The sequence below is a fragment of the Paroedura picta genome, chromosome 16, assembly GCF_049243985.1.
Source record: "Paroedura picta isolate Pp20150507F chromosome 16, Ppicta_v3.0, whole genome shotgun sequence".
NCBI lineage: Eukaryota > Metazoa > Chordata > Lepidosauria > Squamata > Gekkonidae > Paroedura > Paroedura picta.
In genome coordinates this window covers 3,722,501-3,749,993 of record NC_135384.1, presented here as the reverse complement: position 1 = coordinate 3,749,993, position 27,493 = coordinate 3,722,501, and the positions used below count along the sequence as shown (strand labels likewise).

The window sequence follows — 27,493 nt, the reverse complement described above, 5'->3', positions numbered from 1 at the left end:
CGCACACCGTGGATCAGGTGTGATTTGCAGTGGAATTTTCCCAGGGGCGACAGGCCCCATTCTGCACATAATGCACAGTACATAGTCCTGCTCCACATAGGAAAATCCAGCTGCTAAGATAATGCAACGCACCCTGCCTTCAACACCAAGTTCCGGAAACCCGGCCACAAGGTGTCCTCAAAGGACTTTTGCAGCGTTTAGAAACTTTTTTTTGGGGGGGGGGGGAATCACCCGAAGTTTATGTAAAGCGCAGGGAGGGAGGGAGGGGATCCTAAGCCGCCCGGGTCTCCCCAGTGACCTGGAGGGGAGGGTTGTGGGCCGGCCAGGAAGGGGGCGTGGGTGGGTGGGGGAGTGTGCATGACGCTCGTGCCTTCCGACGCCCTCCGGCCCCCAGCTCCCTTTGCCCCCACGTGCCTCTATTCAAGGCCGGGAGGAAGGGGGCCAGCCAATGGGGAGGGCGCGGCTCTGGGGCCCGCCTCCCCGCCCGCCAATCAGAGTGCCACTTTCCCTTTTCCCGGGGGGGGGGGAGGCTTGCAGGGGACTCCCCTGACCTGGGGACGCCGCGCCGCCCGCCCCTGTTGCTCCGCGCTCGACGGCCAGCCCGGGAGGATCGCCGCTCGCTCCGAGCCCCAGAGGCGCCCTGCAGGTAACCCTGCGCCGCGCTTGGCGCACGCCGTCCAGGGGGCCCGGCGGGAGGATCTCGAGGGAGCCCCGCTGTGGCTGGGGCGACTGGGGTTCTGCCCACTTGGGGTGCCCGTGAGAAGGTTTCTGCAGCTCGGCATATCTGGCTCCGAGGGGAGGAGGAGAGGCGAGCCGCGCTCGGTCAGACGTGACCTTTGGCTTGCACGGGAATCGCCCGCGTGCAAATGAGGAACGCTCGACGCGTGTGCAGATGGCCGGGCAGGAGACGCGCGGCTTTCCACGCCACACCCGGGTCTCCGGGCCCGAGGGTTATGAGAACGAGATTGATACGGGCGCAGAAGAAGAGGAGTTGATTGTGAATTGCCTGCATTCTGCAGCGGGTTGGACTAGATGACCCTGGAGGTCCCTTCTAACTCTTTGATTCTGTGGGTTTTATACCCGGCTTTTCTCTATCAGGAGGAGTCTCAGTGCGGCTGACAATCCACTTCCCTTCCTCTCCTCACAACAGGCACCCTGTGAGGTAGTCATAGAACAGTTCTGTCAGAGCTCTCTCAGCAGTCATTCGCAGACGGGATTATTCTGTTAGCAGGGTGTGAATATGCAGAGAGGGCAGAGCACCAGGCTGCTTAAAGAATATTTTTGTTGCGAAGAGAAACAGTGGAGAGAAGAGACCCAACTGTCTAGCTAGCTGTTATCTGTGTCTGTTCCGTTGTTCAACTGCTGTTCTGGAGGCAAGCCAGGAGGAAGCACCCTCGAAAAGTAGGATGCCTCCTAAGAGCCAGCGTGGTGTCCAGATTTCAACAAATTCAATAGCGAAAGACTGTCGTTGTCAAGTGATAACACAACATCCAGTGATGTGTGTGAGTGTGAGCACCGTCTGAACCAAGGGCGGCTTCAACAGAAGGGCAGCAAATTCCATTACCACTAAACAAACCCAAGCAGTGCCCTTTGGACGGATGGTCAGCGACGTAGGGGAGCTGGCGAGAGGGAGGCGGGCGGGATCTTTCCCAAACATGACCCGGATGGCGCAAGGAGGAGAAAGGATTGGCCGGGCACTGGCCTCACATCACCGGCTGGATTTCTGTGCCCTTCTCTAGCCTCTCCTCCTGGGCTGCCTCCTGCTGTTCTCTCCCCGTAGGACCCCGCCATGGTGCTGCTGCATTATTACCGGCGGCCCAGCAAGACCGACAGCCATCTCGGCAGCCTCCTGCGCTCGGCCCGAGCGGCCTTGGGGGAGGCCGTCCAGGCCGTCCAGCGGGAGTTGTGCTTCAACGTGAACTGGACAGGTACGAAAGAGGGACTGGCTCGGGGGCTGATGGGAAACGAGGCGGGGGGAGTGTTGGATTTCGTCCGGGGAAGTGCCTTGGCACCGGCCAACCTGTCCCTTTCGACACAAGAGTAGCCACGTTGGATCAGACCAGGGGCCCATCCTGTGCAGCCCCTCTGTGTCCCACAGTGGCCAAAACTCAGGGGCCACCAGCAGGGTCAGAATTCCAGAAGCCCCACGTGAACCATGAACACACGGCATCCTTCCTCCAGACATAACATTCAGTACAACACTCTGTGTCGCACAGTGGCCAAAAGCTGCAGGGGACACTGGGAGGTCCACCGGCAGGGCCAGAATTTCAGGAGCCCTCCCACTGTGGCCCACCAAGCACCCAGAATACAGAATATTTCCTGTATACTTTGTGGCTAAGAGCTGCTGGTGGGCCTCTGCTCCAGATGTTTCTCCAACTCCCTGACGGAGCTGCCTATGCTTGTAATTGCCACTTCCTGCAGAAGTGAGTTCCCCTTGTTAATGAATTTTTGGGTGAAGAAGTATTTTGTGAGGATTTGCCTGTAGGCTTATGGGCAACCGTGGCGTCCTTTCTGTCTGTTTCGCCATCAGGGGAAGCGCTCCCGGACTCCAGGGCAAATGAGGTGCTGCAGTGGATCTTCTCATGTCCCTTCGAAGATGGAGATATCGCCCCCAAAACCTTCCTCAGCCCATCCCCTTCAGACCTGCTGATAGAAATTGGACCTCGGTAAGCCAAGATGCTGAAAGGGCCCTGCACTGCTTGTTGTCAGATTCTCAACCTTTTTGACCCTTTTTTCACTTTTGGAATTCTAACTTGCACCCGGGCGGGCGGGTGGTGGAGCCAGCCACGCAGTTGCCAAGAGGAAAAATTATGCCCCGATCTAAGGGTGACTCTCCCACATTATTGGAGGAAGCTGTTTCGCAGAATACCTTTTGAAATGAAACTATCATGTTTAAAATATCACGTGGGATTCGAACCCACTTCTCGTCTGTCCCTTTGACGCTTCCTTGTGCCTTACTCTGGAAGGGTTTGGGAGCCTGCGTGTGCAGGAGGGAGTTCAAAATTTCATTTCCCGGGCCGCATTCAGAGAATTTCACGTCATTGCAGGTTGAACTTCTCCACGGCTGCTTCCACGAACGCAGTGTCCATGTGCCGGGCAGTTGGCTTGGAGATGGTGGACAGGGTTGAGTGTTCTTGCCGCTACCTCATCAAGGTGAGTGTCGGTCCGCCCTACCTACGGACCAAATTTTCCTTGGCAGGAGTTTCCGCTTTCCGCCCTCTCTGTGGCTTCTTTCTTAAACGCCGACCGTCAGATTCTCTTTCTTCTTTCAGTGTGACCAGCGTCCGTCTCCATCTCAGGAGGCCTGCCTCGTTGCTTCCCTACATGACCGCATGACCGAACAACGCTACTCAGAGCCCATTAGTAGCTTTGCCGTGGCCGTCCGCCCCGAGCCAGTGTTCGAGGTTGATATCCTAGGAGAGGGGAGAGCTGCACTAGCAAAGGCCAACAACCAGCTGGGTACGAGCCTGTCTGACTGCTCCGGTCATCGGTGGAGGCCCTGTCTCAAGGGAGCCTGCTTTTGGGGACGAGGCTGGCATCAGTCCAGGAGAGGGCCTTCTTGGTCATGGCCCCAAGGCTCCAGAACTTTATCCCCAGGGAGAGGCTTCTGGCCCTGTCTGTCTGCCAGTGGATGAATTTTTGTTTTGTTTTGCTGGTGGCCCTGCAAAGACAGAAAGGCGGGAGTCAAATTTTTGCATATAGGTTGATAAATGCGAGATGCTAAGAATGAGATGGTTAGAGATGGCTAAGGCTGTAAGACGGTGGCATAAATTAAAAAATGAGAGGGGAATTCCTTCCTTCCTTCCTTCCTTCCTTCCTTCCTTCCTTCCTTCCTTCCTTCCTTCCTTCCTTCCTTCCTTCCTTCCTTCCTCAGTTGATTTAAGGAGTCATTGTTTCCTTGAGGAAAACAGGGTGGAGAGAAAGACCTACTTTGTGAACTGTGCGTCACGTTTATGGATCTTATAAGAGAGCTTTTGACACTGTATCAAGGAATAGGCAGGGCACATGGGAGATCGTTTTGGAGTGACACAAAGCTCCTCTGAAAGTAGAATCCTCTGGTTTAGATCCCCATTCTCTTTGTGGCTGGTGGGACATGGGAGGGAATGAAAATGATTTGCCAAAGAACAAAGGTCAAGGCATCAGTTGCACAAACACTCCTCTTCCGTACAGGACTGGCCTTCGATTCCTGGGATTTGGACTTCTACACAAGCCTTTTCCAGAAACTTGGCAGGAATCCCACCAGCGTGGAGTGCTTCGACCTTGCCCAGTCCAACAGGTATTCGGCTTTGCTATCCTTCATTCATTCATTCATTCATTCATTCATTCATTCATTCATTCATTCATTCATTCATTCATTCATTCATTCATTCATTCATTCATTCATTCATTCATTCATTGGCTTCATCGATGCCCCACCTAACTCCACAGTAGGGACCCAAAGGGGCTTATGATATTCTCCTGCTCTCCATTTAGATCCTCACAACAACCTTCTGAGGTAGGTTGGGTTGAGAGGCTGTGCCTGGCCCAGGATCACCCAGCTAGATTCTGTAGCAAAGTAGAGGATTCGAACTGCAGTTTTCCAGATGCTAGTCCAATGCACTGTCCTTATTTGGATAGCTCAGGGTTCCCCAGTCTTTGACTTTGCAGACGCCTTTTGGAATTCTGACACAAAATGGCGGGCACAGATGCAAAACAGCTGACACAAAATGGTGGCGGCGGAAGGCGGAGCCAGCCCCAAAAGGAGGCCGTGGCTTACTTTCAGTCACCCAGCCAATCAAATCTCCCCTGGCCAAACAGAAATCTTGCTAGGCAAACACATCAGCTGGCCTTGCTTTCTAAAGGAGCTTGGGGGGTTTCAGGACACCATCATGGGGGTCCCTGATCTACCACTTCCCTGGGAGTCCTGAGTTGCTCATATCTTGTTTCCCTTCCGTGTTCTCCACAGCGAACACAGCCGTCACTGGTTCTTCAAAGGCCACCTCACGGTGGACGGGCAGGAAGTCAAGGAGTCCCTCTTTGAGTCCATCATGAAAACCCAGGAACGGAGTAACCCCAACAACGTCATTAAGTTCAGCGATAACAGCAGGTGGGCTTTCTCCCCAGTGAGCTGAAGTCGGGATGGTCGGATCCCCAGAATCATCTCCTGTGTGCACAATTTCCATCATGGAGGAGGAGTCTAATTGGGGTCGCTATGGCGATGCAGAAGGCTTCCCGTCCTCCCTGCGAGAGGGGCTGTGGCTTAGTAGTGGAGCATCCGCTCAGCGTGTGGAAAGTTCCAGGTTCAATCCCCGGCAACTCCAATTAAAAAGGATTAAGTGATGTGAGAGATCTTCATCTGAGCTCCTGGGGAGCTGCTGTCAGGCTGAGTAGACTTAGATGGGAGAATAGTTGGATTCAGTTTAAGGCAGCTTCACACATTGGTAGCCATGTGGTTTCTTGGGGCTGGAATATATATTAGTGGTGTGTTTTTTTCCAGTGCAATCCAGGGCAAGGAAATTCTTTCCCTGTGGCCCAGAGACACGTCGCGTGCAAGCCCCTTTGAGAAGCGCACCTCCACACGGCATGTCATCTTCACAGCTGAGACCCACAACTTCCCCACGGGTGAGTTGAATGGCCAGGATTGTGCGTTAGTATCGGGGGAGTGGCTTTTGTCAAGAATATAATTGAATATTATATGTCTATCCCGCCCTTCCCCAAAGGGCTCCAGGTGGGTCCAGGTGCGCTGAAAAATACAGGCATTTTAAAATTCTGCCGAAAAGTTTAAATGTCCCCATATTGAAATTTACATTATTTATACTGTTTCTCTAAAATGGTAAAAAAAAATCAAAAGAAGGACTCCTCCGACTCTGAGACAAGCATCTTACCTTTGTGTAGTTCATAAAGTTTGTGGCCTGTTGTCTTTTGGCACTCCTGCAGGCGAGAGCCAGCACGGTGTAGTTGTTAAAGGGTTGGAGTAAGTTCTGGGAAACGTGAGTTCGAAACCCCAGTCTACCGTGGAAGGTTGTGGGGTGATGAAGCAGAAAATAAAACAGAGGTGGGGAGATTGAGGCGGGGTATCCACTGGGGAGTAATAAAGTATGTGAATTCATTTTTAACTTTTCTCCTTGCAGGGGTTGCTCCCTTCAGCGGGGCGACCACCGGGACAGGGGGCCGAATCCGGGACGTCCAGTGTGCAGGTCGTGGGGCCCACGTGATCGCTGGCACGGCCGGGTACAGCTTTGGCAATCTCAACATTCCAGGTTAGGGGAAGCAGCTCAGGACCGACATATTGAAGAGCGGGGAGGATGTTGAAACCCAGTGTGGCGTCATGGTTAAGAGTGGTGGAGAACTGGCTTTGATTCCCTCACTCTTCCGCCAGCTGGGCGGCCTTGGGCTAGTCACAGTTCTTGTAGGGCTGTTCTCAAGATCCCGATAGATGTCAAATCCTGTCGCTGGTATCCTGTCTATATACCCATCTCGTGTCCTAATCTTTGGAGACGCAGAGATGATGCACCCTTTCCCAGATTCCAGGCAGAAAGTATATTTTGGAGTTTTCCGCCTCCTGGTGGAACTCCGTCCTGTGATAATTTTTTCCCTCTCCATTCTTGGCTGCAGGATACTCATTACCTTGGGAGGATCCGTCCCTGCCGTACCCCGGCAACTTTGCTCGGCCCGTAGAAGTGGCCATCGGAGCAAGCGACGGTGCTTCAGATTACGGGAACAAATTCGGGGAGCCTGTGCTGGCAGGTGAGAATGTGTCCTTTGGGACAACGGGGTTGCCGTTCAGTGGCAAAACACCCAGAGATGCTTAGGGACCAAACGCCCAGAGATGCTGGGGAGGGGAATTCAAGATGGCGGCACCATTAATGCTTCTCCTTCCACGTAGGCTTCGCACGCTCCTTTGGGCAGCGCCTGGAGGATGGTGAACGATATGAGTGGATCAAGCCCATCATGTTCAGCGGTGGCATCGGCGCTATAGAGGACGCACATGTGCGCAAGGAGATTCCACAGCCTGGTAAATGCTTCTCACAGCTATTATTTTGCCGTATCTCAGAGGCTCGGGGGCAAAGAACGATTGGGTGCGCCGGATGGATAGAAGGGTGTCGACTTCTACACAATCACTTGTGCGTGGGATTTCCGTGTAGGCATGTAGAGGGTAGAAGTAATAAGCATGGGAAAACCAAGTTGTCTTTAAAACCGAGGCTGTAGAACCACAGCTGGCAAACACAGACGGAAGTTTTATGTGGCGTATTTTTGTTCTTCAGTAACCGGAGTATTACACTGAGAAATGCCGTGCTCTTTGTGAACATTTGGATTTTATTTGCTATGTCCAAAAGACATTTCAAGGGAAATTATGTGTATGTTTTAGGTCTGTAGCAATGAATCAGTCAATTAGAAATTCTTTGGCTGCCTACAAAAGTCTCCCTTCTTGGTTTTTTAGGCTGCAGGCCTTTTTAAAAATCAGTATTTTGTTTTTTCCAAAATACTTATAAAAGCTGTAGCTTGGCCAGCTCTTTTTTAGACTGTTCCTCTTCTGTCTCTCATAGAGGTGAGAATGCCTCTTCATACAGGTGGGAATGCCTCTTCATAGAAGAGGTATCCCCCCTGTGTTTGACAGAGGAATACTTCTTCCGGAACATTTTGTTCCTTTAGAAAGGAGCACTTTCGCAGGCAGATGGTGAAACAGGCATGGGTGGCCTAAATCCAAAGTGCCTTTTTTATTTTAAAGAAGCAATGTTTGTATTTCACTCTGCGCACACAATTGATAACTGATTAACGTATATGCAGTTGATTGAAGATTCTGGTTTGCAGCATTAGCATTAGTAGTTTTGCTTAGCTTGTAAGTCTGGTTTGCTGGGCACGGAGAAAGGCCTGCACAAACTTGCAAATAACTTCTCCTTTGATGGAACAATTCCCCCTTTCCTTAGCTTCAGGGCACCTTGGCCATGGGCCTTGCAGCTTGCGTTTGGAGCCATAAGGGCTAGAAACGTGGGTGTGTTTTTAAAAAGGGGAAATGGTAAATCTCAGGATGACAAATTTGGTGCCCAGTACAGGGTTTTGAATCAGATGATTATAGTCTTAGTACTGAATTGAATCTCCAGGTATGGATGTCGTGAAGGTTGGAGGCCCCGTTTATCGAATTGGTGTTGGGGGAGGAGCTGCGTCCTCCATCCAGGTAAGGTGTAGGGAGGGGTCCTCCATTTATCTCTGGAGTAATAATAGCATGTCCCCTTTTACATCCTGTGAACTTTGGTAACAGCTGCTCCACGCTGATTTTGTGGCTGGCTGTACCTCCTGAGGCGGCTATTTTGTGGTTGACTGCACCTCCTGAGGCGGCCATTTTGTGGCTGACTGCACTTCCTAGTAGCAGCCATTTTGTGGCTGTAGCCACTGTGTTATATCAGAATTCCCAAGTTGCCCGGAAGCTCACAAAGGAACCCTTGTCCGATGGAAAAAAGCCAAGAAAAGAAGCAGAAATCTCCGTTTCTTGGGCTGGTCTCATTCGGTTTCTCCTCTGACAGGTGCAGGGTGATAACGCCAGCGAGCTGGATTTTGGGGCCGTGCAGCGAGGAGATGCAGAGATGGAGCAGAAGATGAACCGGGTGCTGCGTGGCTGCGTGGAAAGCGGCGAGGAGAACCCCATCTGCAGCTTGCACGATCAGGGTGCTGGAGGCAACGGTGAGAGCCCGGGAGAGGGATGGAGGCCGCAGAAAGATATTAACATGGCTGTGCGGAATAGCTGTGCGTATTGTCTGCTCTGACCAGCCATGTTAATTTCTGCACAGCCCTTTCCTTCACCAAGGGCAGGCTGGTTTCCAAGGTTAGGATGAAGGTCTGAGTGGTCACTCAGGTTACTCCAAACTGTCCACCATACTGTACTACTTTCTGGTTTCTCAGGAGTTTGGTTAGGGTGGCATCGGCATGGAGAAGAAGTTTGTGGTGAGCAAAGAGCGGCCGTTTGGCTGACGTAGACATGCCGGGGCCAGAATCTGGCTCAGTTTTTGCAAGGGAATCAAGGTGTCTGTTGTGGAGAGAGGAAGGGAAGGCGACTGTGAGCTGCTTTTAGACGTCCTTCAGGGCATAACAAATCAACTCTTATTATTCTTATTCCCCGGTGATTTGGAGGGCTAACCAATGACTCTTCCTCTCTTCTTAGGGAATGTGCTGAAAGAGCTGAGTGAGCCGGCTGGTGCCACCATCTACGCAAGCCGCTTCCAGGTCTGTATCGCGTGCTCTTCTCTGCCCTACTCGTAGACTCTTCTGTCTTCTGTCACCTTGGGTGCTCCATTCCTTTCGTTCTGCACCCCGTCTCCTTCCCTGCCGCTCCAGAACTAGGAACAGTCGCTTGAAAGCCAAAGGAGGAAAGCCTGAGAAACTGCAAATGACAAACAACCTTTGACGATATTTCCCCTCTAGTATGATCGCTAAACCCTCTACAGTGCTACCCTCTTGCTGATGCTCCGGAGATGAGGTCCATGTCTCTCTCTCTTCCTCCTCCAGCTTGGAGACCCCACATTGAGCGTCTTGGAGATCTGGGGGGCTGAGTACCAGGAGACCAACGCACTCCTGCTCCGTCCACGCGATGCGCCTTTCTTGCACCGATTGGCCCGCCGCGAGAGGTGCCCAGTTGACTTCGTGGGCCGGATCACAGGGGACGGACGGGTAAGAGCCTGCTTTGGGGTTGGACATCTTGGTACCAATGGCTGGTGGAACAGGCCGTTGTTCTCCAGCTGGGAGAGTCTTCTTCGGGTTGGTTGGGGGTGTTGCTTTCAGGTTTTTTAATCTGGGTTGTGTAAAGGGGTTGGAGGGATGGAGGCCTATCCTTCTTGCGGTTGGTTGGGAGGTTGTCTGGGTGATGTCACTTCCTGGGGCGTGGCCAGGGAGGCTGGCCAGCTGACGTCACTTCATTTTTGAGGGGTTCCTCCAGCGTCCAAAGGTGATTGCGTGCCAAAGTGTCCTAGCTTTTCGTATAGGAATTCGTGGGATTAGCCTGGCCTAGAATGCTGAGACTGGGGTGGGTGGAAATCCATTAGGATGTGGGTGCGTTGAGGCCGAGGGGGTGTGTGTTTGTGGGAGGACTGAATTGGGGAAGGACAGAGATCTGGAAGGAGGCAGGCCGTTGACGTGACGCGTCTCTGTGGGGCTGGTCCTTGACAGATCTTGCTGGTCGATGACACAAAGTCTCCAGCCAGCGACGCAGAGCTGAAGGAATGGCGAACGGGAGGAAGGCCCACCCCGGTGAACCTCAAACTGGAATGGGTGCTGGGGAAGATGCCCCGCAAGGTAACGTATCCCCCACCCACTCCCCGTCCGAAGTATCTCTCCTCGAAGCTGATGTCGCTTTCATGCCGCTTCTAAAATGAACTATTTCGGGTCATCTCAGGGGGGAATCCTGTTCTGCTCTCCCCCTTGTGGGACGTCTCAAGCTTAGGGTACCTTTTTCCTGTTGACCTGATAGGTATTTATCAAGTTATTTTCGCCCTCCCCCTGCCTTTCTCCCTAACGGGAAATCCAACATGGCTTCCTCCATTCCCCTCTCCATTTTATCTTCCAAACAACCATTTGTGATCGGCTAGCCAGGGGTAGTCAAACTGCGGCCCTCCAGACGTCCATGGACTACAATTCCCATGAGCACCCCTGGCCTAGGCTGACTTGTGTGGGGCTGCCCCAAGGTCCCCCAGCAAGCTGACACGGCCGAGTGGGAATTCCAGGAAAATTCAAGCATTGCGTGTGTAACGATCCATTGACTCTTGTTGATTCAGGAATTCGTTTTGAAACGGGTCAAACGAGCCCTCCGACCCCTGGACCTGCCCCCTGACCTGAACGTGGCCGACGCCCTCCAGCGAGTCCTGAAGCTGCCGTCTGTGGCTAGTAAACGTTACCTGACCAACAAGGTACCTGGGAAGCCTCCTCTTTGAAAGACAGGCTGTTCTCGATAAAAACGTCTGGTGAGATTGCCTCGGGTGACCTTCTTGACTCCGTCTTCCTCCCCCGGCTCAGGTCGATCGGTCGGTGACGGGGCTGGTGGCTCAGCAACAGTGTGTGGGTCCCCTGCACACCCCTCTGGCAGATGTCGCCGTGGTGGCTCTCTCGCCCTTTGAGATCGTGGGAGGAGCCACGGCCCTGGGGGAGCAGCCGATCAAGGGGCTCATCGACCCCTCCGCCGGAGCTCGCTTGGCTGTCACGGAAGCGCTCACCAATCTGGTCTTTGCGCGCGTCACTGACCTGAAGGTAAGGCTCCCGCTTCTGTTTCCACGCTCAGAAGTGTTTCCAAACATATTTCCCTTTTTTCGGATGCGCTTGTAAGGTAGAAGCGGGTGTACTTTTTGTTGGAATGCACAGGACCTATGCGGTGCATGACTCAGTGTCATATGATGGATTTCCTAGGGGGAGATTGGAGGAGACGCGTACTTAGAATAGATTTGGAACTCCCTGGTGTTTTGCAAATTATCTCCTCCTGCATCCTGATTGGCTCAGCAGGAAACTTCCTGTTTCTCCTAATACACTTCCTCCCTGATTGCTTCCAGAACGGCAGAAGAACAACTAGTCAGTTGGACTGTTAGGACTCTCTCTCTCTCTCCTCTTTCTTTGCCAAGTTATTTCTCTTCTCAGCAAAGCGATTTTTTCCCCTTTAAGCAGCTGGGTGCTCAGCATCATCCTTTGCATATTTAAACTCTGCCAGCAGTTTTTTGCCTAACAGAAAAACTCTGCATTAGGATCTCAGTATCCATTCGTTCTAAACTTTTTATCTGCTGTCCCTAAAAGCTGTATCTTTGCCTTGACCTCTGTCCTGAGAGGTCATTTCTAATTTTCCCTTGTTTAAATGCACCTCGTACTCGTGCCGTGTCTGTCACGCTCCTCCTTCGGAGCCTCCCTGAGGGAAACTTTACGTCCTCGCAGGATGTAAAGTGCAGCGGAAACTGGATGTGGGCAGCCAAACTCCCGGGAGAGGGGGCGGCCCTGGCCGAGGCCTGCCGGGCGATGTGCAATGTGATGGGAGAACTGGGCGTGGCGGTGGATGGAGGCAAGGATTCGCTCAGCATGGCAGCCCGGGTTGGCACCGAAACCGTCAAAGCCCCTGGTAAGAAAGAGACGGGGTTGTCCTGAGGTCTCCCCACGGTTCCCCTTCTCCCTCTTATGGTAGAAAACCTCCAGGGCAGCATGGCCTTTGCCCCCTGATGCTTGCTTGATTGGTGGGCAGAAACTGTGCCAAGCAGGGCAGGCACGACCCTCCCAGGGAGAAAAATTTAAAAGAAAAGGGGAATGTTGTCTGCTTCAGGAAGTTCTGGCCACAGAGTTCCTGGCGGTTCCTAGAGCGACCCAGAAGTGATAAACAACTTGCTGGAATCAGTATCCATCTGAATCTGAAATGAGAAATAAATCCCTCATGGCAGGAGGGCAGGGAATCTGAGACTTACAGATCTCAGAGCAACTAGTGAAAATACTGAAAACATTCTGGGGAAACAGAAAGGGTCAGTAGTCTGGTTTTGGAGTTTACCAGCAGAACGCTGTGTGTGTTCTGTCATGTGCTCTGAAGTCACTTCTGACCTTTGGCAGCCCTGTGAATTTGTGACCCCAAAGTGCCCCATCATGGACGACAGCCCTGCAAACAGGGCCACGGCTTCCGTGATGAAGCCTGTCCATTTCACATCAGGTCTTCCTCTTTTCCTGTGGCCTTCCCCTCTCCCTAGCAGCATTGTCCTTTCCAGCGAAACCTCCTCTGCAGCCCCCTTACGCTCTCCCCCCACAGGGACCCTGGTGATCTCGGCTTATGCCGTCTGCCCGGATATCAGATCTACCGTCACCCCCGACCTTAAATGTCCAGAAGGCAAAGGTAAGGTTGGGAGCGGAATCCAAAATCCTGCTCCGTCGGTGTGTTTTAAGAAAAGCCAAAGTCGAAATGGGAAGGGATTTGGGTGGTAGTTGCCCTGAGGAACACCCGGAGTCAGGCAATGGTGAACCATCTCTGAACATCCCATAATTAGTTGCCGGACAATCCTGGAATCTCCTGGCGACATGACACACACACCATACGATAAACAAATGAAATCTCCCTGGCATTCATGCTGTCCCCTCCCTTCTCCTTCTAGGGACCCTGCTGCATGTGGCCGTCAACCCTGATCGACACCGTCTGGGGGGCAGTGCGCTGGCCCAGTGCTTCTCTCAGTTGGGGGACGTCTCCCCAGACCTGGATAGCCCCAGTACCCTGGTTTCTTGCTTCCAAGTCACCCAAGAGCTGCTGAAAGGTAAGCATACGGAGAACAGGGACGAGGCCTCCCCAGGCCCTCTGCCCCTTCACCGTCTCTCAGGCCTAGACAGATCAGCAGAGGGCCCTCCTAGATCCCAGGGGGCTGCCATGGCTCAGTGGAAGAGCCTCTGTTTGGCAGGCAGAAGGTCCTCGGTTCAATCCCCAGCATCTCCAGTTGAAAGGACGAGGTAGTTAAGGGATGAGAAAGGTCAGTCCAAGACCTCGGAGAACTGCTGCCTGGAAAGATGGGGTGGATACAGCAAGAGTCTAATATGAGGCAGCTTCATGTGATTCCGTCTCCAGGTGGCCTGGCTCTTCGGCCAATGCACCTTTTCTTTCTCTCCCCGCCTTTCAGATGGATTGATTTCTGCCGGGCATGACGTGAGTGACGGAGGACTCTTGACTTGCATGCTGGAGATGGCTTTCGCGGGGAATTGTGGAGCCCACATCGAGCTGGGCGCCTCTGGAGCCAGCGGTCAGTGAGAGGACCCAAGGGGGCTTTAAAAAAAAGTTTTCATTTTGAAGAAAGAAATAAGAATATAATTAAGATAGAAGAAGGGTGCAGAGAAGAAAGGGGGGTTGGTGCACGAGAATTCATACAACTATTCAGAATTCATATAACTATTCATATCTATTTATTTATTTATTTATTTATATTTTTATACCGCCCTTCCCTACGGCTCTGGGCGGTTTACATAAAACATTTTTGAACATTCACATAGAACACTATCAAAATCAAATATAACAGTATAACAATAACAACAACACATCAACTGGAACAATTAGAACGGCACTTCAACAATAACTTGACAATCCCTGTTCAGAATTCATATAACTATTATGCGACCCAGCATATCCCACTAACAAGTAAAAGGATTTCCCCAGCATCCTCCCCCCTACATAATGTTTACAGCAGACCTTCAATTACTGTAAACCATCTATCAATCTTTGATCACTCTATTATTATTGTCATCATCACTGTGTATCCCCACGTCACATACCTCATCAGGTATTGCCTGATGACATGTCAAAGTATGTTGAGATGAGAAAAATCCATTGGATATTAAAGAGGCAATGTTTTTTTTTTTTTAAATTCCAAAGGCTTATACCCGGAAAACCTTTTCTCAATTTGGGCTGTGCAGGTGTTGGTTCTCTTCTCCCACCTGCCTGTGACTCATTGTCTCCCATTCGACCCTAGCCCTGGAGGTGCTGTTTGCGGAGGAGCCCGGCTTGGTCCTGGAGGTCCCCCGCGGAGCAGCAGCTGACGTCTGCCAGCGGTACCGGGAATCCGGGGTGCGGTGTGTGCCGGTTGGACATTCGAGTTCCAGGGGAGCAAATGCCACTGTGAGTCAATGTGAAGAACTGCAAAACAAAGAAAGGGGTGAAAGTCGGTCATAGGAGCAGTGTTGGGAAGGGGCGTTGGCAGAAAAGGGGAAAGAAGGGGAAATTACCCGTCTGGGGAAATTACGCAGTCATATGATTGCAGAAAAGGACCCCTGAACATGAAAGGTTCTCCTTCTTCTCATTCTCCTTCTTCTTCCTCCTTGGGGAGAGCCCCGCTTGGTGTCGTTGTTAAGAGCGGCTGAATCTCATCTGGCGAGCCAGGTTTGATTCTCCACTCCTCCACATGCAACCAGCTGGGTGGCCTTGGGCCAGTCACAGTCCTGTTAGAGCTGTTCTCACAGAGCAGTCTTGTCAAAGCTGTCTCAGTGCCACCTCCCTCACAGGGTGTCTGTTGTTGGGAGAGGAAAGGGAAGTTGATCGTAAGACCACTTGAGACTCCCTTTTGGTAGAGAAAAGTGGGGTGTAAAACGCAATTCTTCCTCCTCCTCTTCTGTCTGTTATGACACAGTGCAGTTTCCTTCTGAGCAATTTTGCTTTACGTGGCTTGCAAAATTGCTCAGAGAGGGATGTTCTTCCTGACCATTTTGGGCAAACCATTCCACAGCATGGGGGCCACCCTCTCCTCCCCTCCCCCATTGCCCGCCCCCTTGCTCCTTAACAAGCTGGGTGCTCCCTTGCAGATCCGGGTCTCTGTGAACGGCCAGGAAGTGCTTGTGGAGAAAGTGGGGACCGTACGGGGCTGGTGGGAAGCCACGAGTTTCCAGCTGGAGCGCCTGCAAGCCAACCCCGAGTGCGTGGCCCAAGAAGAGGCCGGCCTGGCCAAGCGCACTGAGCCGACCTTTGTGATGACCTTCAACCCCCACGACGAGCTGCCTCTGCTGAAGGAAATAGGTATCGGAGCAGACGGGGTGTCGAACCTGGGGATTGAACCTGGGACCTTCGGCATGCCAGAGGGGTGATCTTCCACTGGGCCCACAGCCCCTCGATTCCAGGAAAGGAGGATTGTGTCCCGGTATAAAGGTCCCTCTCTGTTCTGCCTCTTCTCCCTCCCACAGCCATGCCGGCCCCCCGCGTCGCTGTGCTTCGGGAGGAAGGAAGCAATGGGGATCGCGAAATGGTAGCCGCTTTCCTCATGGCCGGGTTTCAGGTGAGCCGGGGCACGGGGATGTGGTCGGAACGCCTCAAGCTGCTCTCGGGAAGGTAACCTGGGAGTTATAGGCTGGACACCCCAGCGTGGCTAAGTCAGCTGCCAGGGGAAAATCTGGCACCCCGCCCTGTATATTTAGTTGGAAAGCCAGCGTGGCATTGTGGTTAAGAACGGTGGTCTCTAATCTGGAGAAACCGGGTTTGATTCCCCGCTCCTCCTCTACATGCAGCCTGCTGGGTGACCTTGGGCCAGATGCAGTTCTTTCAGAGCTCTTTTGGCCTCACCTATCTCATAAGGTGCCTCTTGTGGGGAAAGGTGCTTGTAAGCTATTTTCTTCTACCTTTTAGGACTTTCAAAGTACCTTTCCCCACGAGAGATAGGTGAGGCTGAGTGGGGTATAAAAAATAACTTTTAGTCTTCATTAGGTCTTTGTTCTGTGTATTTGATCTATATTGCAAGCCACCTTGACCTCCCGTAAGGAAGAAATGCAGCCGATAAAAGCTTTAAATAAATAAAATCCAGCATAAACACCTGCCATTTGGGACCCAGATAAAATCTCTGATTCAACTGGATGGGTTCGTTTTAAAGAAACATGCTCTCTTTCTGTGCCATATACTTCCTGTTTTTATGGGTAATATTTGCTACTTGGGTTAAAGCTGATGTACCTTATCCAATCATCAGTCCATCAAGAGATACTCAGACTGGCAGGGGCTCTTTTTACAACACCCTCGTAACTGGAGAGGGTGGGAATTGAACCTGTGCCAAGCAGACACTCTGCCCCTGAGCCGTATAGTCCCTTCTCCATGTTCTTGACTCGGAAGCATCTGGAACTAGGGGGGAGCGGCAGTACTGGGTGGCTCAGGACCCCAGGTGTGAAGGCGAAGAGTTTCTGTGTGGTGCGCTAAAGAACAGGAAGCGACGGAGTTTGTCTCTCGCCATCCAAAATTATCTGCAAGCTCCGTCGCCTTCCTCATTTGAACCATCTCTTCCACCCATGTCGGTCTTCGTTGCAGGTCTGGGACCTCAACATGGAAGACCTCTGTTCCGGCGAGATGTCTCTGGACTCCTTCCGGGGCCTGGTGTTCGTCGGAGGGTTCAGCTACGCCGACGTATTTGGCTCGGCCAAAGGTGAGGAGAACTGTTGCCCCCCTTCTTGGCAGAGATCAGATCCTCACCCTTGCCTCTTTCTTGGGGAAGAGCGGGACGAAAAAAGGATAGCTTTCAGCCCGGCTCCAGGGAAGGCTCTTGTGTGAGTTTCCCGGAAGTGTTTTGAATTCCCTGATCTGGCTAGCTTGGCTTCCCCAGGTTTCAAGAACGCTAAGCGTGGTCAGCCCTGTCTGTACATGGATGGGTAACCCAGAGCCTCTATGCAAAGCTGTCGTTGTGGTCAGCCGTGCAGTTGGGTCCGGCTCTTGGCAATCCCATGGCACAGTTGTAGCCACAGTCCCCAATTCCACACTGCCTCCCTCAGCCGTGCAAAGCTAGGTGACGAAAAAACATATCGAACTGCTCTCGCCATGGAAACCCTGCAGAGTTTCTAGAAGCCGGCTGCGACTTATTTATTTATTATTTGATTTATATACCACCGCTCTCTTAAGACTCGCAGTAGTTTACAGTAAAATGATAAAACAATAATACCCATGAAATCCCCCATACAAAAGAGATGGGTCATCAGTGGAGATAACTCCCCTTTAATCTCCACCCCCTACCTGTCCAGCTAGTGGTCTGGAGCTCTTCCGTTAGGACTTGATGGAGTTTTCCACCTGTGCCATTTAAAGCTCAAAATACAAAAAAGAGAGAGGTAAATATACCATTGGAATTTCTGAGTTTCTCAATTCCAAAATCCAGAGTTTCCCAACCAGCGTTCTGTGAGAGCTTCAGAAGGCTTTTGTGGCCTTTCTCAGAAGTTTAGATGGTCGTTGACACCACTGGCCACATGTTCCCATCCCTCTCCTGTAGCCGTCTCTTCAAATCCCGGCCTCTTTGCCATTTAGACAGTTAGGGTTGGTTGGGAGAGGCCGAACCAGTGAAGGAAGTTGCCACCTTAGCACCATTTCCAACTTCTGTGTTTGGTTCTAGGCTGGGCTGCTTCTGTGACCTTCAACCCCCGGGCACGGGCTCAATTCCACGCCTTCCACCAACGCAAGGACACCTTCAGCTTTGGCGTTTGCAACGGCTGCCAGCTAATGGCCCTTCTCGGCTGGGTGGGGACCGAGAACCCGGAGGCCGAAGTCGCAGCGGGTAAGAGGGGGTGCTCCGTGGGAGACATAGACGCTGGCCGACTCCCTGGGGTGGTTGGTGAATCCTCCGTCGTGGACGTCTGGTGATCCTCCAGTCTGGCTGTTTGCAGGTGGCTCCATCAAACCAGGGTTGGTCCTGAGCCGCAACAATTCCGGTCGCTTTGAATCCCGATTTGTGACATTGAACGTTGAGGAGAGTCCGGCGTTGATGCTGAGGGGCATGGCCGGGTCTACCCTGGGCATCTGGGCGGCTCATGGAGAAGGTAATTGGGGTGTGTGTGTGTGGGGGGGGGGCTATGGCCACTGGTTTCAGAAACTCCCCAGTTGTAGGATCACGCCTTGTTTATAAGTTTCAAGGGGTGGAGGGGCCCGGTGTCCAGTCTGCAGCATTTTCTTCTAAAAAGATCAGGCAGTTAAGTATTGGGAAGACCCTGAGAGCTGCTGATTCAGACCTTGACAGGCCCAGGGTCTTCAGATTCGGTGTAAGGCAGCTCACGCAGTGTGTTCAACCCTGCGCCTTTGTCCTCTTCCAATCAGGCCGGATGCAGTTCCGCTCGGCAGAAATCCTCGACCGCATGCGCTCCTCCCGTCTGGTCCCTCTGCGCTACGTGGACGATCAGGGGCAGCCGACTGAGGAGTACCCGATGAACCCCAATGGGTCGCCACTGGGCATCGCAGGAGTGTGCTCCCCGGATGGACGCCACTTGGCCATGATGCCTCACCCCGAGCGCTGTGTCCTTCCCTGGCAGTGGCCCTGGATGCCGAGTTCTTGGCGCCAGACTCTGCGGGTGTCCCCTTGGCTGCGCATGTTCCAGAACGCCTGCGAATGGTGCCTACGTTATCCTGAAGGCCAGCCTTGACCACCCCTTCCCAAGCCCTCTTCACCCTTTCGGTGTGGCCCTTATCCACCTCCGCAAGTACGCTGCTCTTTTCCCCTTTAATAATCTATCCCTAACCCTCCGCTGTCTTCGAGAGAACAAGAAATGGGTGCAATACTTCCACTGACCACAAGAGGTTGACATTGCGCAGCAAGGAACTAGATTTCCCCCCTCCCCTCATGGAAGAGCCTCGTGGGACCAATGCTATTTCTAAAGCGTCAATAAAAGCGAACTAACTTCAGAAATGCGTGTGGTTGTGTTTGTGTGTGTCTCCCCCACCGCCACCAAGGTTGGTTTTGGAGGATGCCTAGTAGCTATGGGGTACTTGGGATTATTCTTGCCCATATGTGTTGAGTGGGTGACTAAATCCCCAGATGCCGAGGAGATAGGCGAGAGAAGAGATCATGGTGGAAGATCATTTTTATGTGGCCTCCAACTCTTCTTTAGTTAGTGGCAAAACTTACGCTAAATGCTGAGGCTTGGGAGATGTACAATGGGTTTGGTTCTTTTGAAGTCCTAAATTCGACCTTCTAATCTATGCCTATGTCAGGAGCAGTCTAACTGTAGCTCTCCAGATGCCCATGGACTACAGTTCCCACGAGCCTCTGCCAGCAGGGGTTCATGGAAACTGTAGTCCATGAGCATCTGGAGAACCACAGTTAGACTGCTCCTGTCATAAGTCATCATAGCACCAAAGGAATTAATCTGTAAACAAAGATATACTGCACTCTTGGAGGAGAAAAATAAGTAACAAATTCATGTCTACAAAGAAACACAAGGCCTGCCCCCCAAGGGCAAAAAGCTACACGGCAAACAGAAATAACAGGAGGCAAAATCCCAACATTAAAACAAATAGAATTCACAATATTAGCAAACAAATACAAGTGTTAATGAGAACGAAATCTGGGGCCAGTGGCACACTCTGTAATATGAGAGGAAGGCTTCTGCCAAGAGAAAAAGATGGATGCTGGAATAGATCTATGAGCATACCCTGAAACGGGGCAAGCTGCCAAATAATAGGCTTTCTAGTGGATCCCTTTCTGGTGTCTCCCCCCCCCCCCCGCACACACACACACACTTTTTCTCTGTGCTTTCCCGCCTGCCCCAGGAGCCAGAGACACAGTACCACCAGCTGCACGGATTAGCCAGTGCTGGGGAGGTGGCTTAGAGCAGGGGTAGTCAGCTTGTGGTCCTCCAGATGTCCATGGACTACAATTCCATTTGCTGGCAGGGGCTCATGGGAATTGTAGTCCATGGACATCTGGAGGACCACAGGTTGACTACCCCTGGCTTAGAGCATGAGTGGAAGTGGAGGAAGGTGGGTTGAACATACAGGTGGGTGGGTAGGAAGGAAAGAATGGGGTTTGTGGTTGGTGGTGAGCAGAAAGGGGGGCCTGGGCACTGTCTGCCCAGTCTGCCCACTGTCTGCCCAGGACTACCCAAAAAACCTAGAGCTGGCAGTTTGACCCATAGATTCCCCTGTGCTGGACAACCCGCTGTGATTGGTGAAGAGAATGTGAATGCTTCCGTTTCCTACTCATGCTGGCAGGGGCTTATGGTAATGGTAGTCCATGGGTATGGAGAGCCACAGTTGGGCATTAATCCCGTGCTGAGCACTCTTTCCTCAAATCTCCAGCCATTTCCTGACCTGGAGTTGGGAACTTTATTGCAATGAAGGAATGGTTTTGTACCACAATTAGCTATCATCTCCCCCTGCTGAATGTGCACCCTAAATGGATCAGGGCGCTCATACCCAGAAGGGCTCTAAGGGACCTCGAGCAGGCGAAAGAGCCGCCGGGCAATGAATTGCAGCTTTCGGTTGCTTTCCAACCTCCGCATTTTGCAGCAGAGAATCCGAGCGGGCTTTGAGTCACATGTTCTGCTTCAAAAGACTCGTTCGAGCCGGCCGGTTAGCTCAGTTGGTTAGAGCGTGGTGCTAATAACGCCAAGGTCGCGGGTTCGATCCCCGTACGGGCCAGTTGCTTTTTTTCCTCCCATCCCCCGCCTTCTTTTCTTTTCTTTTTAAAAAAGTGAATTTCCCTTAAAACTGACAAGGGAAAGCCTTGTCCTCTTCCAAATAGAGTCTCCTAAAGCGCCGTCCGCTTCTATTCGCTCTGCTTCTACTCCCGCGCCCTTTAAGCATGCAAAGCAATTTAATTCCCTGTTTAAATAAGGGTGTTTTCATCTCCTCCCTCATTGCATTGGGTTTGTGCCTTTTTTAGACTCCCATCTTTCAGATTCCTTGCTGAGCGATAAAATCCTCTTTTCTGTTGATCGCAACAGGCAGCGTTGATTTAGACTTAGGGTGCCTCTGTCCCCACTTAACAAACAGGGTAGTGTTTTTAGAATTACTCAGAGACCGAAAGGGTAAAAGAGGAGGCTGGTTCCACTGGGGCTCGAACCCAGGACCTTCTACGTGTAAAGCAGATGTGATAACCACTACACTATGGAACCCCTAATTTTGACCTTTTGCTTGCATTTTTAACTGTATATGCCTGAGATTTCAGTTTTTCGGCTAGATTAGGTGTCTTCCTTCTGTCACTGAACCAAGACGTAACTTCACACAGCCTTAACACGGATCTAGAGAGAAGGGGGGGGGGTGATTGAGCGGCCAGCACCCAGATTTTCATGCTTCACAATGCTCTCTCCAATGTACCACCTCGATGGTCTACCATCTCGTTTTGGCCATTGCAAAACACTCACCTGTATTGGACTCAAAAGCAGAGCTGCTTAAAGTCATGTTGACGAGGTGGCCGAGTGGTTAAGGCGATGGACTGCTAATCCATTGTGCTCTGCACGCGTGGGTTCGAATCCCACCTTCGTCGGGAAATTAATTCACTTTTCCCTACCTGCTCTCTGACTCAATTTCCTCCTTACACGTCCTCTTTGCAAACAGAGCTGGCTTTTTAGAGGTGAATTAACACAGAGCCGTTCTAATTCTGTTTTGACCGACTTCATTTGCATGACTCTTAAAATGTTGGTATCAGTCAAATCTTTGATCAGGGGTCCACCTGCCTTATCTGTGTCCCAGGCCTTTTGTCCTGCTTGCTTGGTCATCTCAACCTGGGGTCTCTAACACCTGCCACCCTCTTGCCTGTCTATCCTGTCCTTCCTCTCTTCTTCAACTCTTGGGTCCTTGGGTGGAGAAGGATGGGGTTAATAACAAGTCACCTGTCAATTCTTGGCTCTACAAATGGGAATGCATCTGCCATTTATCACGAATTTTGACATTTTTATTCCCACTACTATGTTTTTCGAACAGGAGTTGAACCCAAAGGCCTGATAACCTTACAAACCCAGCTTGTTATTCTAGCAAGGCCCTTGGCAAGTTAAACATCTTAGTTGTACTGCACATCTGCTGGATAGATTCATGATGCTGCTTGCTTACTAATTTACTGCTAATTCATTCTCTCTTTTTTTGGAGTCTAGTGATTTCCATTTCCGTGTCTGAAGAAGAGGGCACAGGAAAGCTCACCCCTTAAATAAAAGTTAGGTCTTAAAAGGTGTCCCTGGACTCAAACTGTCCTTCTGCTCTAGTTAGCACAATAAAGGGCACAGAATAATGACCAGATATTGCTAGCTACTGTAATTTTTTGGCAGGTTCTCCCTTTAGCTGATAACTGAACCACCTTAGAGATGTGACCAATTGATGTTTTGGGCTCTCCCATTTTCAGAACAAGAATACACAAGGACGAAGCCGGCTATTGAAGTCAAAACGTCTGAATGAGAAAAGAATAAATGTGAACAAAAGAGAGATTCCAGAGGATAGGCAGACAGGGTTTTCAAAAGGCCATGTTAAAAACAGTTAGCTAAGAAAGCAGAGTGGCGCAGCGGAAGCGTGCTGGGCCCATAACCCAGAGGTCGATGGATCGAAACCATCCTCTGCTAATTACTGTTTTTGAAAAATATATTGTAAATTTATGCAAGATGAATATATGCTTGAGAAAAGAATGCATTAGCAATTGTAGGGGTGTATTATTGTTACAGAAAGCGTTTTTTTTAAAAAAAGAAACAGACTCGCAGGATCACTCCCCTCGCTATTTTCACAGATGTTGAGAGTAAAGCTCCGTAACAAGAAGATTGTTCCTTCTGCCATTGCAGGATCTTCCGCTCTGCAAGCACCGAGATATGCTCAGATTTTCAGCTCGTTGCCCCTACCGTCTTGCCAAGCAGCAGATGCAACCAGCGAGGCTTGCGGGCTGGGAGAGGAGACACAACCCCCCTCCCTCTTCGATTTGGCTGAAAGGCTCCAATAAAGGCGCTTAGACTGCACCACCTACTGCTGCAGAATTTACAGTGCCCTAAAAGCTAATGTGGTGGGATTCTATTGCTGTTGTTTCATAATATATGCCAGCGTTGGACCTCAGTACAGGAAAAAGATCTTTTATGGTTGGGGTGGGGAAAGAGACCAGTCTTTGTGTGTGCATATGTGTAAATTAAAAATACCTCTCCTAGTAGACTGAATTCCCTTTTTGATTGCGGGAAAAGAAAGGGGGGTCCTTCATCGGATTGGGGGAACTGATGCGGAAAGAAAAGTTACTGGCAGTGCATTTGTTTGTATTCAAAACTATCAGCAATTACAGATATATTAAAGACAGGAAAGGTTAAGCAGAGCTACAATCTGGGGGCAGGATGCACAAATACAAATAGTCAGGATGGCCGAGCGGTCTAAGGCGCTGCGTTCAGGTCGCAGTCTCCCCTGGAGGCGTGGGTTCGAATCCCACTTCTGACATATAAGCTTTTGGTTTTACAATTGACTTTAAGGAAGCCGGGATTAAGTGGCTGCGAGGGTCGAGTTGCAATAACCAGAGCGCGCTTTCTTGGCAAATTCTGCAGAGGCTTCAGGACGCGATAAATGAGAAGTTGTCTCTAATTCAAATTATATTATCCTTATTGGGATTCCAGATCTTGCTTCCTCCCCACCCCACCCTTTTCAGTCTTGGGCAAATATTCGGAAAGCGAGCAAATTAATCCTCTTACTTTCATTGAAAAGAAGTTTCGAGTCCAGTGGAAACCTGAAGACCCACAGATTTTTATCCTGCCCGACTGCCAAAGAAATCTGCCTCTACTTTTTAAGCTCATATTTAACTTATCTTAAAAGTGATTTTGGACGCGGTTTGCTGCTTCAAACCCAAGACTCAAGATTTTCTTCTACAAGTATCCAAGCGGACCTCAAAACTTTTTATATGGCCCATATTCTCCCTCCCCCAAACCTCTGCAATTACAGCTCTCTCTTCTGAGCGAGTGGGTGGCTCTGAAAAGAGCCTTTGGTATTTTGGAGTCGGGAGGTCTCCGCAGTGGCGCGCCCCGTGGCCTCAAGCCCTCTCCCCGCGGATGCGGCGGGCGAGCTGGATGTCCTTGGGCATGATGGTGACGCGCTTGGCGTGGATGGCGCACAGGTTGGTGTCCTCGAAGAGCCCCACCAGGTAGGCCTCGCTGGCCTCCTGCAGCGCCATCACGGCCGAGCTTTGGAAGCGCAGGTCGGTCTTGAAGTCCTGCGCGATCTCGCGCACCAGCCGCTGGAAGGGCAGCTTGCGGATCAGCAGCTCCGTCGACTTCTGGTAGCGCCGGATCTCGCGCAGCGCCACCGTGCCCGGCCGGTAGCGGTGCGGCTTCTTCACGCCCCCCGTGGCCGGCGCGCTCTTGCGGGCCGCCTTCGTCGCCAGCTGCTTGCGCGGCGCCTTCCCGCCCGTCGACTTGCGCGCCGTCTGCTTGGTGCGCGCCATCCTTGTTGCAAAACCTCGACAACTTGTACCCGGCAAACGAAGAAAGAGAAATGGGAGCGGACGCCGATTGCCCAGTCTTTATAGCCGCAGCCTGCGCCCTGATTGGATGAGAAGTACAACCGTTGCTGGATTTGAATTTCCCGGGCTGGACACCAATTGGGTGGAAACACGTCACCTTTCCTTTAATGCATTGTCTCCTAGAGAGACGGAGGCGGGGATTCGGGAGGGAGGGATTGATTGATTTTATTTGAGAGCGCGCGCGTGCGCACAGGGGGTTGTCCTGAGACAGTTTGGGGTGTGTTTAAGCCTTGCCTGAACCTGTGAGGGTCTGTAAGGTGCTCCTGGATGCTAATTTTGGTCGGCTGTATCATAACATCCCAGAGACTCAGCTGGGTCTACTTGGGAGCAAACTTAAATTTTGCCCACCAAGGGAAGAGCAGCCCAAACTCGTGGCGTGGATGGGAGCGCGACAGAGTAAAACGGGGGGAGGGAGGGAGGGGCGTGACTGGATTACGCACTACAAAGAGAGTTACTATCCCGAAACCTCATTAAGGGCGAGACAAGGATGGCAAAAATCCATGCTGGATATTAACATATCCCTTTTATAAAATAATGTAAACTAACAACCGTTTCCAAACCACCGATGCTTCAGACCAGCATGGCAACCCCCTGAATCTAGCTTCAAGACGGATCATGGATGAGTTTAGCAATGGGAGGGGATGGCCCGATTCTCGGGTCGTGTCTAGCGAGCCCTTGAGCGGGAGGCCGCCAAAACAGCCCCAGGGTTGCCCCGCAGAGGCAGGCAGTAGCTGACTGACCCCCAAGGCGGTTCTCCCGCCTCGAGAATCCTACGGGGTCGCTGGCCGGAAACCACAGGAAATTTGCAAATCCCGCCCAGGCGAATGAGGGGCTGATCTGCCTCCAAGCAAACGATCCCTGATGGTAGCAAAAAGGCGACATGCCTCCGAAATGGCCACACAAACATTTTGAAGAACTATTCTGAAACTTCCTACGCCAATATTTTCTAGGTCTGAAAGTATAAGGGCATTCGGTCAAGGACAGTGCACTGCACAAACGTTACTTGTAAAATAAATGTATGGTGCTTTTATTTACATACTCGCCCAATCCATGCAAAAGAGTCAGGTTTTGGGGATATGTAACAAACAGGACCACGCTTAATGTCAGGCGACAAAAGCTCTTTCTTGGACGTTTTGGGTGGCTCTGAAAAGAGCCTTTGGGTGGTTGGCGCGTCTGGCCGCTCACTTGCCCTTGGCTTTGTGGCTCTCGGTCTTCTTGGGCAGGAGCACGGCCTGGATGTTGGGCAGGACGCCGCCCTGCGCGATGGTGACCTTGCCCAGCAGCTTGTTGAGCTCCTCGTCGTTGCGGATGGCCAGCTGCAGGTGGCGCGGGATGATGCGCGTCTTCTTGTTGTCGCGGGCGGCGTTGCCCGCCAGCTCCAGGATCTCGGCCGTCAGGTACTCCAGCACCGCCGCCAGGTACACCGGCGCCCCGGCGCCCACCCGCTCGGCGTAGTTGCCCTTGCGCAGCAGGCGGTGCACGCGGCCCACCGGGAACTGCAGCCCGGCCCGCGACGAGCGCGTCTTCGCCTTCGCCCGCGCCTTCCCGCCCTGCTTGCCGCGCCCGGACATTTTCGGAGAGTCAAAAGCACAGAAGAAAATTAAGAAGTCTAGAGCGAGTCTGCAAAAACTTGTGATGAGCTCCAGCTAGGCTCCTGCGCCTTTTAAACGTTCGGATACCTTTCAGGCGCTACTTTCTATTGGTGGATTGTCGGAGAAGCGCTCCGCTGACCAATAGCCTAACTAGCTCCGTCCGGTGGCCAATAGACAGCTGGCACTGTGGTACCGGCCAATGGGAACGGCGGAGTTAGAATTCACTCATTTGTATGGTTATCCAAGCGCTCAAGAGGCGCGTCTGCTCGCTCAGCCAATGGAAAGCAGGAATTTCCACACCCTCATTTGCATGGCGGCCCTATAAATTCGGGCAGCGCAGAAGGGGCGGCTTATTCTTTCTGCTTCTCCTCGTGGTTTGTAGCAGTTTCCGCAGCGATGCCCGAGCCAGCTAAGTCAGCGCCGGCGCCCAAGAAGGGCTCCAAGAAGGCGGTGACCAAGACGCAGAAGAAAGGCGACAAGAAGCGCAAGAAGAGCCGCAAGGAGAGCTACTCGATCTACGTGTACAAGGTGCTGAAGCAGGTGCACCCGGACACGGGCATCTCCTCCAAGGCCATGAGCATCATGAACTCCTTCGTGAACGACATCTTCGAGCGCATCGCCGGCGAGGCCTCCCGTCTGGCGCACTACAACAAGCGCTCCACCATCACCTCCCGCGAGATCCAGACCGCCGTGCGCCTCCTCCTGCCCGGCGAGCTGGCCAAGCACGCCGTCTCCGAGGGCACCAAGGCCGTCACCAAGTACACCAGCTCCAAATAAGGCCGCGGGAGACCAAAGCCCCATTTGAGACCCAAAGGCTCTTTTCAGAGCCACCCACTTCCTCCGCAAAAGAGCCATTATCACTTAGACCCATCCTTTGTACATGCCTGTTGTCTGTCTCATTAAATAGTTGAACACAACTTGTATATATAAGTCCACCTGTGCTAGTGTCCGTTTCAGTTTCCAAGAGCAAAAAAGGCTACAAAATACTCCCAATCACAAAAGCAAGTATCTTCAAAGTAGTGTCACTTTCCATGAGCTGCGTTCTGGATTCTTTTGCGGGTTTTTTATTTGGCCACGTGATCAAATGTTGAACTCGGTAGGGGTAGATAGGGTCAAAAGGAGTAAATAACTTCGTGTATTTCCAGCAGGAATGGCAACTTTGAAACATTGCCCTGAATGGAAACTGTTACTTTATATGCTTGCCCTTCCAGTGGAAAGGGGGTGGCATTTAACGGAACTTTATTAATACACGTAGTCCCC

General features: G+C 51.7%; 4 protein-coding genes and 5 non-coding genes across 9 annotated transcripts; 6 read left to right on the top strand and 3 right to left on the bottom strand.

Moving 5' to 3' along the window:
- The first annotated feature begins 497 nt into the window (after nt 1-497).
- PFAS (phosphoribosylformylglycinamidine synthase) lies at nt 498-19,082 on the top strand. The gene is made up of 29 exons (XM_077314112.1): nt 498-646; nt 1,781-1,928; nt 2,531-2,666; nt 3,048-3,153; nt 3,273-3,459; nt 4,171-4,276; nt 4,946-5,086; nt 5,477-5,601; nt 6,111-6,239; nt 6,595-6,726; nt 6,866-6,994; nt 8,082-8,155; nt 8,502-8,658; nt 9,137-9,198; nt 9,481-9,642; nt 10,138-10,263; nt 10,743-10,874; nt 10,981-11,211; nt 11,881-12,061; nt 12,731-12,814; nt 13,071-13,226; nt 13,584-13,703; nt 14,427-14,572; nt 15,253-15,463; nt 15,628-15,719; nt 16,733-16,847; nt 17,799-17,960; nt 18,070-18,222; nt 18,497-19,082. Exons 2-29 carry the CDS (start codon nt 1,790-1,792, stop codon nt 18,817-18,819), a joined length of 4,017 nt encoding a protein of 1,338 aa, XP_077170227.1. The 5' UTR covers nt 498-646; nt 1,781-1,789; the 3' UTR covers nt 18,820-19,082.
- Nucleotides 19,083-20,741: 1,659 nt separating this feature from the next.
- Nucleotides 20,742-20,815, top strand: TRNAI-AAU (transfer RNA isoleucine (anticodon AAU)). The gene has a single exon. It is a non-coding gene; the product is annotated as a tRNA-Ile (tRNA).
- A 403-nt stretch (nt 20,816-21,218) lies between these two features.
- On the bottom strand, nt 21,219-21,291 carry TRNAV-UAC (transfer RNA valine (anticodon UAC)). Its single transcript has one exon. It is a non-coding gene; the product is annotated as a tRNA-Val (tRNA).
- Nucleotides 21,292-21,580: 289 nt separating this feature from the next.
- On the top strand, nt 21,581-21,662 carry TRNAS-GCU (transfer RNA serine (anticodon GCU)). Its single transcript has one exon. It is a non-coding gene; the product is annotated as a tRNA-Ser (tRNA).
- Nucleotides 21,663-22,653: 991 nt separating this feature from the next.
- TRNAM-CAU (transfer RNA methionine (anticodon CAU)) lies at nt 22,654-22,725 on the top strand. The gene has a single exon. It is a non-coding gene; the product is annotated as a tRNA-Met (tRNA).
- Nucleotides 22,726-23,486: 761 nt separating this feature from the next.
- On the top strand, nt 23,487-23,569 carry TRNAL-CAG (transfer RNA leucine (anticodon CAG)). Its single transcript has one exon. It is a non-coding gene; the product is annotated as a tRNA-Leu (tRNA).
- Nucleotides 23,570-24,084: 515 nt separating this feature from the next.
- LOC143826254 (histone H3) lies at nt 24,085-24,590 on the bottom strand. The gene has a single exon (XM_077314966.1). It carries the CDS (start codon nt 24,561-24,563, stop codon nt 24,153-24,155), a length of 411 nt encoding a protein of 136 aa, XP_077171081.1. The 5' UTR covers nt 24,564-24,590; the 3' UTR covers nt 24,085-24,152.
- Nucleotides 24,591-25,669: 1,079 nt separating this feature from the next.
- On the bottom strand, nt 25,670-26,263 carry LOC143826255 (histone H2A type 2-C-like). Its single transcript, XM_077314967.1, has one exon. It carries the CDS (start codon nt 26,210-26,212, stop codon nt 25,823-25,825), a length of 390 nt encoding a protein of 129 aa, XP_077171082.1. The 5' UTR covers nt 26,213-26,263; the 3' UTR covers nt 25,670-25,822.
- A 342-nt stretch (nt 26,264-26,605) lies between these two features.
- LOC143826256 (histone H2B 1/2/3/4/6) lies at nt 26,606-27,114 on the top strand. The gene has a single exon (XM_077314968.1). It carries the CDS (start codon nt 26,630-26,632, stop codon nt 27,008-27,010), a length of 381 nt encoding a protein of 126 aa, XP_077171083.1. The 5' UTR covers nt 26,606-26,629; the 3' UTR covers nt 27,011-27,114.
- Nucleotides 27,115-27,493: the final 379 nt, after the last annotated feature.

Coding starts and splice junctions, on each gene's coding strand:
- LOC143826255 (XM_077314967.1), bottom strand. CDS start 26,212: ATGTCCGGGCGCGGCAAGCAGGGCGGGAAGGCGCGGGCGAAGGCGAAG.
- LOC143826256 (XM_077314968.1), top strand. CDS start 26,630: ATGCCCGAGCCAGCTAAGTCAGCGCCGGCGCCCAAGAAGGGCTCCAAG.
- LOC143826254 (XM_077314966.1), bottom strand. CDS start 24,563: ATGGCGCGCACCAAGCAGACGGCGCGCAAGTCGACGGGCGGGAAGGCG.
- PFAS (XM_077314112.1), top strand. CDS start 1,790: ATGGTGCTGCTGCATTATTACCGGCGGCCCAGCAAGACCGACAGCCAT. Junction 4,277..4,945: donor GACCTTGCCCAGTCCAACAG/GTATTCGGCTTT, acceptor TGTTCTCCACAG/CGAACACAGCCGTCACTGGT. Junction 12,815..13,070: donor TAAATGTCCAGAAGGCAAAG/GTAAGGTTGGGA, acceptor TTCTCCTTCTAG/GGACCCTGCTGCATGTGGCC.